Source organism: Nicrophorus vespilloides, unplaced genomic scaffold (genome assembly GCF_001412225.1).
Source record: "Nicrophorus vespilloides isolate i.1.1-1 unplaced genomic scaffold, Nicve_v1.0, whole genome shotgun sequence".
NCBI classification, from domain to species: domain Eukaryota; kingdom Metazoa; phylum Arthropoda; class Insecta; order Coleoptera; family Silphidae; genus Nicrophorus; species Nicrophorus vespilloides.
In genome coordinates, this window is record NW_017095809.1 from 91,434 (window position 1) to 103,919 (window position 12,486).

General features: G+C 35.1%; 3 protein-coding genes across 5 annotated transcripts; 2 read left to right on the top strand and 1 right to left on the bottom strand.

Annotated features, from left to right (window-relative positions):
- The first annotated feature begins 112 nt into the window (after positions 1-112).
- Positions 113-6,474, top strand: LOC108564729. Its single transcript, XM_017923837.1, has 8 exons — positions 113-350; positions 411-577; positions 635-801; positions 857-978; positions 1,031-1,351; positions 1,405-1,650; positions 1,705-1,957; positions 2,058-6,474. Exons 1-8 carry the CDS (start codon positions 113-115, stop codon positions 6,472-6,474), a joined length of 5,931 nt encoding a protein of 1,976 aa, XP_017779326.1.
- A 1,367-nt stretch (positions 6,475-7,841) lies between these two features.
- LOC108564982 (lysophospholipid acyltransferase 5) lies at positions 7,842-11,773 on the bottom strand. 3 transcript variants are annotated; one of them, XM_017924210.1, is made up of 7 exons: positions 11,684-11,773; positions 11,349-11,471; positions 9,274-9,504; positions 8,931-9,205; positions 8,625-8,862; positions 8,274-8,566; positions 7,842-8,213 (listed from the first exon to the last, which is right to left on the bottom strand). In XM_017924210.1, the coding sequence occupies exons 2-7, from the start codon at positions 11,434-11,436 to the stop codon at positions 7,914-7,916; spliced, it is 1,425 nt and encodes a 474-aa protein (XP_017779699.1). In that variant the 5' UTR covers positions 11,437-11,471; positions 11,684-11,773; the 3' UTR covers positions 7,842-7,913. The 3 variants fall into 3 exon arrangements, with proteins under 3 accessions (XP_017779699.1, XP_017779709.1, XP_017779705.1); XM_017924220.1 differs by having other exon boundaries at positions 11,675-11,756; XM_017924216.1 differs by lacking the exon at positions 11,684-11,773 and adding an exon at positions 11,528-11,657.
- Positions 11,774-11,812: 39 nt separating this feature from the next.
- On the top strand, positions 11,813-12,362 carry LOC108565007 (signal peptidase complex subunit 1). Its single transcript, XM_017924231.1, has 3 exons — positions 11,813-11,932; positions 11,985-12,131; positions 12,188-12,362. Exons 1-3 carry the CDS (start codon positions 11,900-11,902, stop codon positions 12,299-12,301), a joined length of 294 nt encoding a protein of 97 aa, XP_017779720.1. The 5' UTR covers positions 11,813-11,899; the 3' UTR covers positions 12,302-12,362.
- The last annotated feature ends 124 nt before the right edge of the window (positions 12,363-12,486 follow it).

Sequence of the window (12,486 nt, forward strand, 5' to 3'; positions counted from 1 at the left end):
CTTTGTTTTCTTCCTCCATATTTTTTAAAATCAGCGTTGCTTAACTTTAATTAACTGTCAAACGTTATTATTTTGTGTGTTTTCAACTGGTGATAGTTGTAATTTATTGAAAATGAAATGGCGTCGTTCAATATTTCTGCAGAACAGGTATCCTTTTGGATTGCAAAAAGAAAGGAATCCAGTGGGATTTCGGTCACTGCACAAATTGGTGGATGACTCGATGTTTCGATTATCAATACTGATTGGTAACTATATTTCCTACTTCTGCGTCCTCATGGATTTTACGAAATACGTCAACAAATACTCGTCGGAAAACAAAATGAACATGGTAATCAATGGACTCCTCATTGGTATTAATTAATACTTGTACGAATTATCGCGAGTAGTTAACTTTTGGATTTCATTTGCAGAAGAAATTTACTGTTTCGATCTTTTGTTCATGATCGACATTGTTATAGCTTACTGCATACAGAAATCTGGCGTTGTTATTAGGCATCGAGCAGTTATGTGCCTCGACTTCATATCGTTAATACCGATTGAGAGTATTTACATCATATACTTAGGACAGAACATCAAAGCAAGTAATTTGTATCTTTTTTTTCAATCTTAAACTATTCTCTAATAATTTTCATAGGTATACTATGGGTTTCGGTTGCGCTACATCTTGAGATGCGCTCGGTATATAGTGCCGTATTTCAAACTGAAATTTAAACGACACACCGTCCATAAGATGCTGTTCAGATTGATAATGATAATTTCATTTTTGATGATTACTGGTGCTTGCATGAAAATTACAATAATGTAAATATAATAATTATATTTTTAAATATCACGCTAATGCCAAACTATATACTAGGTGTAAGAAGTACCCCCAAGAATTGAAGTATATGAATTGCTCAAAACTAGACTTCTTTGATTATACTTTAAGTTATTACATGACTTTTGGGCCTGTTTCTTACGCGGAGGTGATGATAACAGGTAAATATGAACTGCGAAGAAATCGGAGATGTTTGATTTTTTTTATTGTCAGGCACTCGTTTCGGAATGACTACGTTTTTCGGTAGCGCCTATTTGTTCTTAATGTACGTCATAATGGAACTATGCAGGTGGAGACTGATTTGCAACTATATAGTTCAAATCAGCGACAAGTACGAGTTTGTGATCTCCTGCGATTTAGCGCAGAATCAGGTGAGGAAATTGAGGAGTCGCCTGATATCAGAATTGAAATGGACGTACAAGGATGAATTGTACTTGGACTATCTTAGATCTTGCCTCACCACCTTCTGGAAGCAAGATCATATCAGGACAGACAGAAGTGACATTCGCGGATACGCAGTAGCAACGATGCCTGGTAAACTAAATTGCGAGCTTAAGATTAATTTAAATAAAAAATGATAATTTCAGAGACCATCCACACTGAAATCAAATTGGATTTAACATGGAATATGTTGAAGCATTCAATATTCTTTCGAAATGAGCCAGTTAACGTGCTCAGGTATCTTTCAAAATTTGTTAGGTATAAATATAGGATGACTGGTGATACTATTTACATCAGGGGGCAATTTAAAACTTGTATGGTTTATGTAACTACCGGAATTATTGGCGTTTTGTCGGAAGAAAACGGCGAAAGAAATTTGATTTCTTTATCATGTAAACTTCATGCTTTCATTCGTATATGGAAAACATTAATGAAGTCATTTGTAGCTGGAACCTGTTTGGGTGAGCTTTCATTATTTTATAATGTTCCTGCAAAGACGACGGTTATTTGCACCACATACTGCGAGATACTGACCATATCCAATAACAAATTCATCCAGTTTAAATATACTTATCCGGCTGTTTATGAAAAGTTGAGAAAGATGTCCAGAGAGAGGATAGAATTGGCTAAGAATTATGTGAAGATAAGGAAGAAATTCAAGGATAATTGTGGATGGAAAATTAATGATCCTAGTTTAAGGTAAGTCTCGTCTCGTTAACAAGTTTTGATCAAATAGAAGATCATTATTCTATTTTGTGATCCAATAATATTTTACGGAAGATTGTTGTTATGATTTTAGATATATAAAACAGATTTTACGTATGAACAATGATGTTGAAGATATGTTCACCATCGGACACGAACGGCAAAAACATTGGTTCAAGGACGTAGCATTTTGTCCGTCGTTCTTAACAATGTACGTGATGGCGGACAAATTGGGCGAGAACTTGACCAGGCACTTCGTTAGAACAGGGCTATTTTTCAAAATCAATCCAAATTCGACGCTTCTCAAGATGTGGTACTGTTTGCTCCACGTACTCATCATGTTCACATGTATAGTATGTCCGGTAGGCGCAGCCATGGACATCAGCGACTTTTCCCAAATCTACGACTTCTTCATGCAGTTCGTCACGTTCGTGTATATTTTGGATTTGATTTCCATAGCTTTCATCGCGGTAGTCGACAAGGATGGAATGCATACCGACTTTGATTATATCTTCCATCTCAAGATGCACAGCTCCCAATTTCTGGTTGACTTGATCTCATCGTTACCGTTAGAGTTAGCGGTTAACATACTGCAGGGTCCTCTGGAAAAGAAAATATACAGGATGCTCCAACTGAATCGCCTACTGAAGATTCAGCAACTTGTAGTCTACTTTAGAAATCGACAAGTGTTCACCTCGTGGTACATGCTGTTTGAATCGCTCGTAAAGATGATTGTTTCCCTGATATTGCTGATCCTCATCGGCTTCTACGTCTGCATCTATAACGATATATTTAAGTTTACCTCAGTAAACTCTATTGGTGGATATTTCGGATTTATGATGGCTCTCAGCTTCATTTACACTTTCTACTTCTCCACTGGTTTGATGTCGATTTCGTACTCGCGCGCAATTAACTTTATTCCCTTGATTGGTCTACAGTTTGTAGCGTTCATATGGAAGTTAACAATAATACCGCAGGTGATAGCTTCGTTCGGTCTTAATTACACAACCACAGTCGGTTACGAGAATTTAGTTGATGACATCCGGAAGGTGATGTACTTGTACGAGTTCGAATTGAACGAGAGAAAAAAGATATGGAAACTGCTTCACATGAACTACGTATTCCAGAAAGGCTTGTACTTGATTAAATTCGAGTCGGTGAAGAAGTTCATCGGACTATCCTTATACAAGCGCCAAGCGGCGATGCTCTACACCAGATACTTCATGAAGGAGAAATTGTTCGCGCATTTGTCAGAAGAATTAATCAAAGACATGAATGAGATTTGCAAAGTCATTCTGATGCCCAAAGAACAGATTGTCGCCTACGCCGGTTCTTTTACCAACGAATTTTACATAATAATCAGAGGGTCAGTTGGATTATTCAATTCTTCGGGTAAATTAATGAAGACGCTTACGATCGGAGATTCTTTCCTTTTAATAGAATCGCTGAGTAAAGCCAAAGGTGTATACAATATCATAACGTTGACGGATTGCAAGTTGCTGTACTTGCCCACGCATTGGATGATGAGGAAATTTCTTAAATATCCCAATGAGTACGCCACTTTGACAAACACGATCAAGCAAACATTAGATATCAAATTGTTGGGACATCTACAGCAAATAGAAATATCTTCGAATAAGCTACCTAGCCAAGAGGATACCACGCAATCTTTTAAGACATTCAAAAATCAGTATCACATTTTCATAATGGGATTCGGAAAAATGTCCGTGATGAGTTGGTTCTTCTTCAAGTTCACAATCTACCCGAACGGGAAATTCTGGTTTTACTGGGAAATCTTCCACTTGGTTTTCGCCTATATAACAGCCTTCATTGGATTTTTACCGCTTACAGCTTACAACAGCTTTACATCGCCGTGGTTCTTCATCTTCAGAATATTCGATTTAGTTGCTATAGCAGACATATTTATGCAACACTACGTAATATTTTACAATCGGATAAAAATTGAGGTATCACATCCTTGGCGTACCTCCATAAACTACTGGTCCACGAACTTCATCATTGATCTTATTGCGTCGATTCCGTACGATCTGATCCTGATGAACAGCATCGAAACAGTCACTGCGGTTCAGAAAATAATCATGTTCAGATCAAACCGTTTGATCCATCTCTACAGATTCCTTGGATTCTACAAGTACTGCAATCAAACGTACATGACCGATCTGAAGGTGATCATCGTTCTCAACTTTATTTTAACCATTTTGATGTTGTTCAACATACTATTCTCCACCATATTTTTTGGTCCGTGCACCTTCGATTTGGACAACATTACATTGACGTGCGGTGATCTCACATTGAATGCCTGGGATGTTTACTGCAACTACCTCTATAAATTTATGAAGTGCATATTCAACAGTGGATTTTTTGACCAGAAGATTGAATCTGAAATGGTGCCCAATTTCTGTCTTGTCAACGTATTCGGATTGATTTATGTAACAATTTTCGTTTGCATCATGACTGGAACGAATCTGTTTAGGAATTCGCATCTGACTACTTTCCAGATTCGCATGCAACGGCTTGTAAACTATATGAATCTGCGACGGTTGGACAAACAATTGAGGAATGAGATTATTAAGCATTACGAACATCTTTGGCTTCTGCACGAGGGAAAGTCTTTGGACAGCGTATTTCAATACTTCAACGATACCATCTATCAAGACTTGTTTTTCTCTCAGTACGCGCCTATTTTAAAAAATACTTTTCTGTTCAGAGATGTCGAGCATGGCGTGCTGAAAGAACTGTTTTCTTACCAAGAGTTATCGAGGGACCTGTTTTTAATACGTGGTATTATTATAAAGGTGAATAACATCCAGAACAAGATGCACATCATACTCAAAGGCCACGTTGAAGTTTTGGGTCCGGACTGCACGCGCATGCAAGTGTTGGGAGTTGGCAGCGTCTTCGGATGTTTGGATAACGTTAAAAACCACCGTTCTACGTTGACTTACGTCGCTAAAACACACTGCGAACTATTGACCATTGCCACAATGAAATTTTATGCGATCTGCGCGAAATACTCGGACTTCTATAATCACTTTCGATATTTGGTGCGGCGTTCAAATATTGACTATATAAAATCCGGGGATAGCGACAAGGTTTTAGAGATTGTGACCACTAGTAAATCCATGATTACGAAGAGCAAACGCTATTTAGCGGCGTTTAATTTTCTGTTCAAAGTTAGGAAACGTAGTAAATCATTTGAAATCGCAATGGTTATATATTGCCTCGCGTCATTCTACATCGAATGTTACCAGAAAATAGTGTTCGATTATTCCTATCAAATGGTAATAATATGCTACTTCCTCGATCTGATTACTTGGTTTAAAATTTACAAAAAATTCCTCACATCATTCGAAAATATTTACGGCCTGCAAGTGTATAAAAGAAAAACTATTGCTTTAAGATACATCAGAAATTACACTGAATTCTTACTGGACTTTGCCGGTGTGTTTCCGTTCGAAATCATATCATTGATCTTTAACAGAGGGAATAGTTTTTGGATCATCTGGAGTTATGGAAGAGTTAATCGTCTGCTAAAGATCGTAACGGTTTTCCTATTCGTAAGATCCGTGAGGAATCGATTGCATGTAAATGTGACTTTGGTGAGAGGAGTTTGGATCCTGTTGGTTATAGTGACGTTTCAACAGCTCACCATGATGATCATCGTCAGAGACACGATGATCCAAGAAACCTGTGAAAACAGTCATGTCTGCTTATATTTCATGGCTATTGTGCTTCAAATTTATATAATGTCGTCGGCTTTCATTGCACCTTTTATGTATTCGAATAACAATGAGCATCTGCACAAGTTGATCGAATATTCGCTTTCGTACACTTTCATTATACTCGTGACTAATGTCCTCTCGATCTACGTATTTTCTGAAGGCGTCTCCTCCTGCCAAGTACTCTACTTCAGTAAATTCCGCTTCGACAAGTACATTTCTCAATTGTCCCAGGATTTGGCTTCCAAAAATATTTCGCCTCCTCTTCGTCGAAGGGTGGTGAATTACTTCAAGAACTTGGGTGAAGGCGGATGGAACGTTCAGTTTCCAAGTTTCTTACGTGACGCTCCCTATTACTTGAGAGAAGGCGTTCTGGATTCAATGTACGGGTTTCATTTGCGAAATCATCCTGTATTTAGACGATGCCACGTCGACTTGGTCAGACAGATTGCATCCACATTTACCACCCTGTATTTCTTCGATGGTGATTTCATCGCCAACATCGGTGACATTGACGGGAAGATGTATTTCATACATACCGGACAGCTTTTGGGTTTGTCCGAGGACACTTTAGATTACGAGGTTGTCGATAGACATTTCGAGACTGGCGAACATTTCGGATTCGAGCAGCTTTTCCAACTTAACGTTGGCCACAAGTACAGTTACAAGGTTATTTCCAAATGTATTATTCTGGTGCTCTCTTCTAAAAATGTCCTGCCTTTGTTGGATTTCTTTCCAGCATCTAAACATATGATATATGATATGATATGAAAACAAAATGTATATATTCTTAATTATACATATGATTGTTGTATATATTTTATTCAAAATCAAATTGACAAGATAACATATTGTAAATTTAAATGTAATAATAAACATCTTTATTTATAATTGTATACACTTGGAATGTGAACTTATTATTAAATATTTATATATGAAACCATACTACATTATAATATTATTAATAAGACAATCATCTTTACATTACTTTAAAAGACTTATTGCTCTTCATTTCAATTAAACAGAGAAATTTATATAATAATGAAACTAGGCTGCAAATTCTCAGAATTGTTATAGGCACACCATAAAATTAAACTGTAATATTTAGTTTAATCTAAATCTATTTTATGTATATTATTGTAAAATCAAGGAAATAATTGTTGTTGCGCATTCACTGATTTTTTATTCACTCTTAGGAGCTATAACATTACAATATTAATGCGTAAACATATGCAGGCACTTTTTTTTATAATATTTCATAGAATTTCTTTTTTGAGCAAACTGTTACAACACAATACAATATCTATAAATACACACAATATATGTCTTACTATTACTCATTATTCTAATTATACAATATTTGTTGTTCTAATACCACATACATATTTATAAATCTTTTAATTATATGTATATATTTTTCATTTAATCCCACAGATTTTCTAACATACTAATTTATTTAATATATTTATTTCTCAAATCCATACGAATTAAATTACACTTTTTTTATCTCATTTAATTCGTAGCTTCAGAATTGTATAACCATTTTAATTTCTATTTATAAGATGTGAAATTTTGTAATTATCGTCGTTTCGTAATAGGCGTATTAGTATAGAACTGTAAGTACAGTTAGTGTTCTCATATTAACTTGTTCAATTATATATAAAACTAGTAATCACATCTCTCCTTTAAAACCAAACTACTTTAATCTCGTAACATTAAAGTTTAAAATTACGATTAGATAAAGCATTTTATTGTAAAACTGCATCAAGAAGATCCAATAATCTAGTTCAGCGTTTCTCAACCGTATACCATGCGTCCCAACATATTTGTTCTGTGACCCAACTTTTCTAATAAACATTAATGCTAACCATATGTTGAGAAACGCTGATCTAAATTAACTATTTCTCTTTTAAACGTTAAATTTTTCAAATAGTATTAAAATTAATAAATTGAATGATTAAGATTTGATAACTGGTTTAATAATGTTTTTGATGTGTATTTGCATAGTCAAAGTAAGCAGATAATCGGAATTTTGGATTTGGGAAGTGTGACGGAAAATAAATGTTTGTTGTGTGATGAGGTGAAAAAAATGAAAGAAAAATAATATTGAAAAGCAAATAAAAAGCAGCAGTCTCTATTGTTTTGTTTCTTTTATTACAAATTTGTATAAATCTACCAAAGAAATAATGATTGGTAAAAGTAATAATGTATTATTCTGCATGCTCCCTAGCGACTTGACTAGTGGTTTCTTTGGGTCTTGTTGCCTTGGCAATGATTTTAATGATGGGACTATATACGATGGGCCACATGAGGAACAATACGATACCCATGTAGTTGACCGCTCCGTAAGCTTGCCAATACTTTGAGAAGGTGAGCAGCGCAAACGGAATCATGCACCATCCCATGAAACCAAAGGTGTATATTCTCAGAGCAATATAACTTAATGTGTCCATGGGTTTCTTTTGGAAGATTGCAGCCACGTGTGGATTCTTTTTCAAGATGCCCTGCCACTGTTCATAGAACAAAATTTAGTTCGTTCATATGGAAATAAGAGAAGTGTATCAACTTACGTCCTTTTCCATATACATAACCATGAACTCGAAGATGAAGCATGTGTAATAGCCGGAATGGAAGCCGTGCCAAATTGCTAAGAAAAGTAGGGCAGATCCTTGGCTCAAGTGACGGTTGCCCAGGAACTTCAAACGTTTGTAAACGTATTGGGCTACCCAATGGTTAGTGTTAATATTAAATGATTGAATGTAGTGATTGAACTCGGTCGCCGTCTCAAATCTCACGATGTCCACGTTGGCCAAACCATCCCATTTGATGTTGCCAGCCTCGTCCTTGCCGTTGTGCGTTACACCTTCAACATCAAATTGCTAAATACTCGTACATCGCTAGGCGTTTCAAAAAAAACATACCAAACATAATGCAAGCGCCTTCTGTGATCAGCCAGCAGGAAATATATTTGTAGAGTGCGATTCTGCCCCAAACTCCAATCAAGAAGTACCTCTTAATGAACGACATCTCAACAAACGATTCGCTCAAAATGAAATCGTCGTTGACGAAAATACCGACTACTTGAAATATAGCTAAATACATAACACCTAAACCAAGACGCTTCAGCGCTGGGTCGATGCAATTTGGAGGCTTTCCTTCCTAAAAAAAAAACGAAACTAGTTGAGTACCTCTCGAACCATTCACTACCGTTGTTTCAATTCAATTACCGTTGAGCTGAATTTACCAGCAACGAAGTCTTGATAACGTCTCATTGGGAATTGAGGTCCTACCAAGAAACTTCCAGGGAAGAACATAAGCCCGCAGTACTCCCCAAAAGAAGGTCGCTTGGTGAGAGCCAACTTCTTGCTCGTCGCAGACAATTCTCCTTCAGGTTGATTACCATCATAGTAATCAAACGCAGTTCCTATCAATCTCAAGACTAGCACGCACTGAGGCATCGTCCAATTAATATCGTAATTTAATGTACTCGAATAATAATATCCTGCGAACATACAAAAACCTTCATCTCAGTAAATCCGTTGGTATTGAAGGTACCCAATTTTTCATTACCGATGAGTAAGTAAATCATGTTAAAGAAGAATGTTATCGCCACGCAGATTTCGTTGCCACGGAAGACGACCATTGTCAGGTAGGAAAATACAACGGCGAACACTGCATGAAGAATCTCTGTACCATAATTTAAGTATCCTATACCTAAGCCTGTCACTATGAAGTACAGGTGCTGTATGTGAGCTGGTTTTCCGTAAAAGAATTTTCTGTGGATAATGGAGAGGGGATAGCCTGAAATAAAAAATAATAATCTTCAACACATTATTCTTTAATCGACGACATAAATAGCAAAATAACATTTTTGCAATGAATATAAGACCTCAATGACACTACTATTAATAGAACAATTAGTGGAAGTAATGGTCATGATATGACGCAAAATGTTGACGCTGCGTTATCTGCGTACTCTTTTATCTGTAGTATGAATTACATTACATTTAATTCAGATAAGCTTCAATTGATTCATTTAAATTCATCATGTAATGAACAAATATTAAAATATTTCTGCTCAAATTAGAGGCTTACATTTTTTTTTGAAATGCAATTAAAAGAAATGAAATGTGCAACAAATGTATGTAAAACTAAATATCATCCTGTATTTAAATTATATAATGTTTAATAGTGTTAACTATAAAAAGCGTATTATAAATACAAGATATTCGAATGTTGGCCCATGTCTGGTTAGAGGCCAAGGACGAATAAAACTTGATCAACGATTAGAATTGAAAAAAATGAATAGAGCACTTCCTCAAACTATTTTAGAACCATAAAATTTATCAATCTAAAAAACGTCTTCTGTCGTTTTGTCATTTATCTTAATTTGTATAGACAGGATGTATCAATTTACTTTAAGCATAAATTCATTACAACTATACAAAAATGTTAGGGAAAATTATGTGATACAAATAGTCACTGATTGTACTAATCTGAATAATAGATATTTACAAAAAAAAATATAAATGAAATAAACAATTGCATTTCTGTGATTAATACATCATTAATGAATGTAATTTACAAATATTTGTATAGTAAATTACATTCATTCCACTATTACTATCTGCAATATCCATCTAATAATTACATAGCAAGAAGAGAAATTGTGGTTTCTTCGAAGCTGCTTTCTCTCAATTGTCGCTATTCTTTGCAGCTCTGTTGATTTAGCTTCGACTTTCTACAGTTCGTATTGTACACATTATATAAACATTACTATATATTCGCACTTCCCTAACATAATATTTTTACAATTACGGTCAACTTTGAATTACAATACAATAGGTAACTTCCAATATTGGAAATACAATAAAGGTCAAGGTGTCACATTTTACGTTTATGACATATGCGTAATTATTTTTATTATTATTATTATTTCACAAATGAAAATAAACATAACTTATATTAATATTTTCATTCGTTACCAATATTAAGCCATAATAGTATGTATACGTATTCCATTAATAAAGTTGTATATTGTAATTATAGCGTATAAAAACTGTTTGTTAATAATAAGATTCCAAAGTCTGTTTTTCAATTTGCAAATCTGGAGCTATTTATATACGTTGAAAAAGTTATTTACATATATTTTTTCGCACATAATACCCAATTTGTTTACCACATCTCTTTTAAATTATACGAAAATTTATTATACAGTAATTTAACTTCAAATATTTGATATAGAAAATTGTAAATATTTAATGATATAAGGTAATTACTAAAGAAATTTGTATATTGAGTTGCTGTGTTTACTTATATTTTATTTTCCAGAACGTTCTTTTTTTTACGTCGAATCATCCGAGCGTTGCGTTCCGAATTAAATCTAACAATTACTAATATTTGAATTCTATGTAATTACTGTTGCCTAACTTTAATGAATGTCAATGTCAGGAAATTGCATTATTTTCATAAACAAAAATATTAGTTCACAAAAGAGCGTTTGTTAATTTAAATATTCGAAAGTTCGCTGCGTTCAACAAAGAAACTCTCGATGTTCGAAGCTCCACTAACCTAATTAGCATGTGAAACGATCACAGAATGATTCGAGGAATACAGGATGATAGGTTAAAATTAATGTTACTCACCAGCAAAGATCGAGAGGAGCAGACTCAGAGCCGCCGGACTCACCCCAACTTGCTTGCTGAGCATCCCCAACAGAGACGGATTTTCCATGACTGCTGCCTTCGGAAGTGCGAAATTTATTTAAACTACAAAAACGAAAGAAGAAATCAAAAAAATAACTATAGAAAGGAAAGGTTAGCACCGGTATGGATATTGCCGATTGCTGTGTGTAATCAAAATGAACAGAGTTGCGTATTTGGATGGAACGGTCACGCGGCCGTGCCATTAACTACCAATGCTAATTTTATCATCGGAATTGCATAATGAACGCCGTACAATATACACAGACCTAACGTACCCTTTCAGTTAATCCCAGTTTTATCGCATCATGCGATAAGAAAACAGTAACTAAATATATATACACTGGAGCCGCAACGTAAGCAACTTCAGGTTGCAGGGAAGTATGCAACTCGAAGTACTTCCAGAGGCAGCTTCATTCCGTTTACCACTGACGTGTTCAATTTGACGTTTGTTAAATTTGAAAGGTTAATATAGTTGAAGTCACAGCAGGAACATGGACTTTTTCAAATCAATTCCCACTCATATGGTAAGAACGTACCTGTGATTAAATGCATTGAATAACCACTTGTTTTCTGCAGGACTTTGAGGGTCAGGCCAGAGCCGAATACCTGTCCAGGGTTATAATTCTTCTTTTTGCGGCTGTTGGTTTGGTCTGGGGCTACATCATCCAACAGTTTTCACAGACTGTCTACATTCTGGGAGCTGGTTTTGCATTGGCTGCCTTGGTAATTAATCAACTTACAGATTCAACAATTTTTTACTCACATTTATTGATTTTTAGTTAACCATTCCTCCATGGCCCATGTACAGGAGAAAACCATTAAACTGGCAGAAGGTGAAGAGCACTGGTGAATCTAATTCCACGGAGAGCAATAAGAAGGCTAAAAGGAAGTGAATTTCTTTTCCACACAATTTTATTTGTACTTTGCATTTAATAAACTTGTATTAATTTTAAATATTTCTTATTTTGAGAATATGTAATATTAAAATTCTTTTCTGTACTGGCAATGGTGAATATTTTGTTATTTGATCAAAACATTTAAAAAACTTAATTAAAATTCAATAATTAATTAGTTAACA

What these genes read in the sequence shown, in the direction of transcription:
- LOC108564729 (XM_017923837.1), top strand. Translation starts at nt 113, where the DNA reads ATGAAATGGCGTCGTTCAATATTTCTGCAGAACAGGTATCCTTTTGGA. An exon ending in CGCGGAGGTGATGATAACAG is followed by an intron (nt 979 to 1,030) that starts GTAAATATGAAC and finishes TTTTATTGTCAG; the next exon opens with GCACTCGTTTCGGAATGACT. An exon ending in CGCAGTAGCAACGATGCCTG is followed by an intron (nt 1,352 to 1,404) that starts GTAAACTAAATT and finishes TGATAATTTCAG; the next exon opens with AGACCATCCACACTGAAATC.
- LOC108564982 (XM_017924210.1), bottom strand. Translation starts at nt 11,436, where the DNA reads ATGGAAAATCCGTCTCTGTTGGGGATGCTCAGCAAGCAAGTTGGGGTG. An exon ending in GCTCCTCTCGATCTTTGCTG is followed by an intron (nt 9,505 to 11,348) that starts GTGAGTAACATT and finishes TTTTTATTTCAG; the next exon opens with GCTATCCCCTCTCCATTATC. An exon ending in CTGGTAAATTCAGCTCAACG is followed by an intron (nt 8,863 to 8,930) that starts GTAATTGAATTG and finishes TTTTTTTTTTAG; the next exon opens with GAAGGAAAGCCTCCAAATTG.
- LOC108565007 (XM_017924231.1), top strand. Translation starts at nt 11,900, where the DNA reads ATGGACTTTTTCAAATCAATTCCCACTCATATG. An exon ending in AATCAATTCCCACTCATATG is followed by an intron (nt 11,933 to 11,984) that starts GTAAGAACGTAC and finishes TGTTTTCTGCAG; the next exon opens with GACTTTGAGGGTCAGGCCAG. An exon ending in GTTTTGCATTGGCTGCCTTG is followed by an intron (nt 12,132 to 12,187) that starts GTAATTAATCAA and finishes ATTGATTTTTAG; the next exon opens with TTAACCATTCCTCCATGGCC.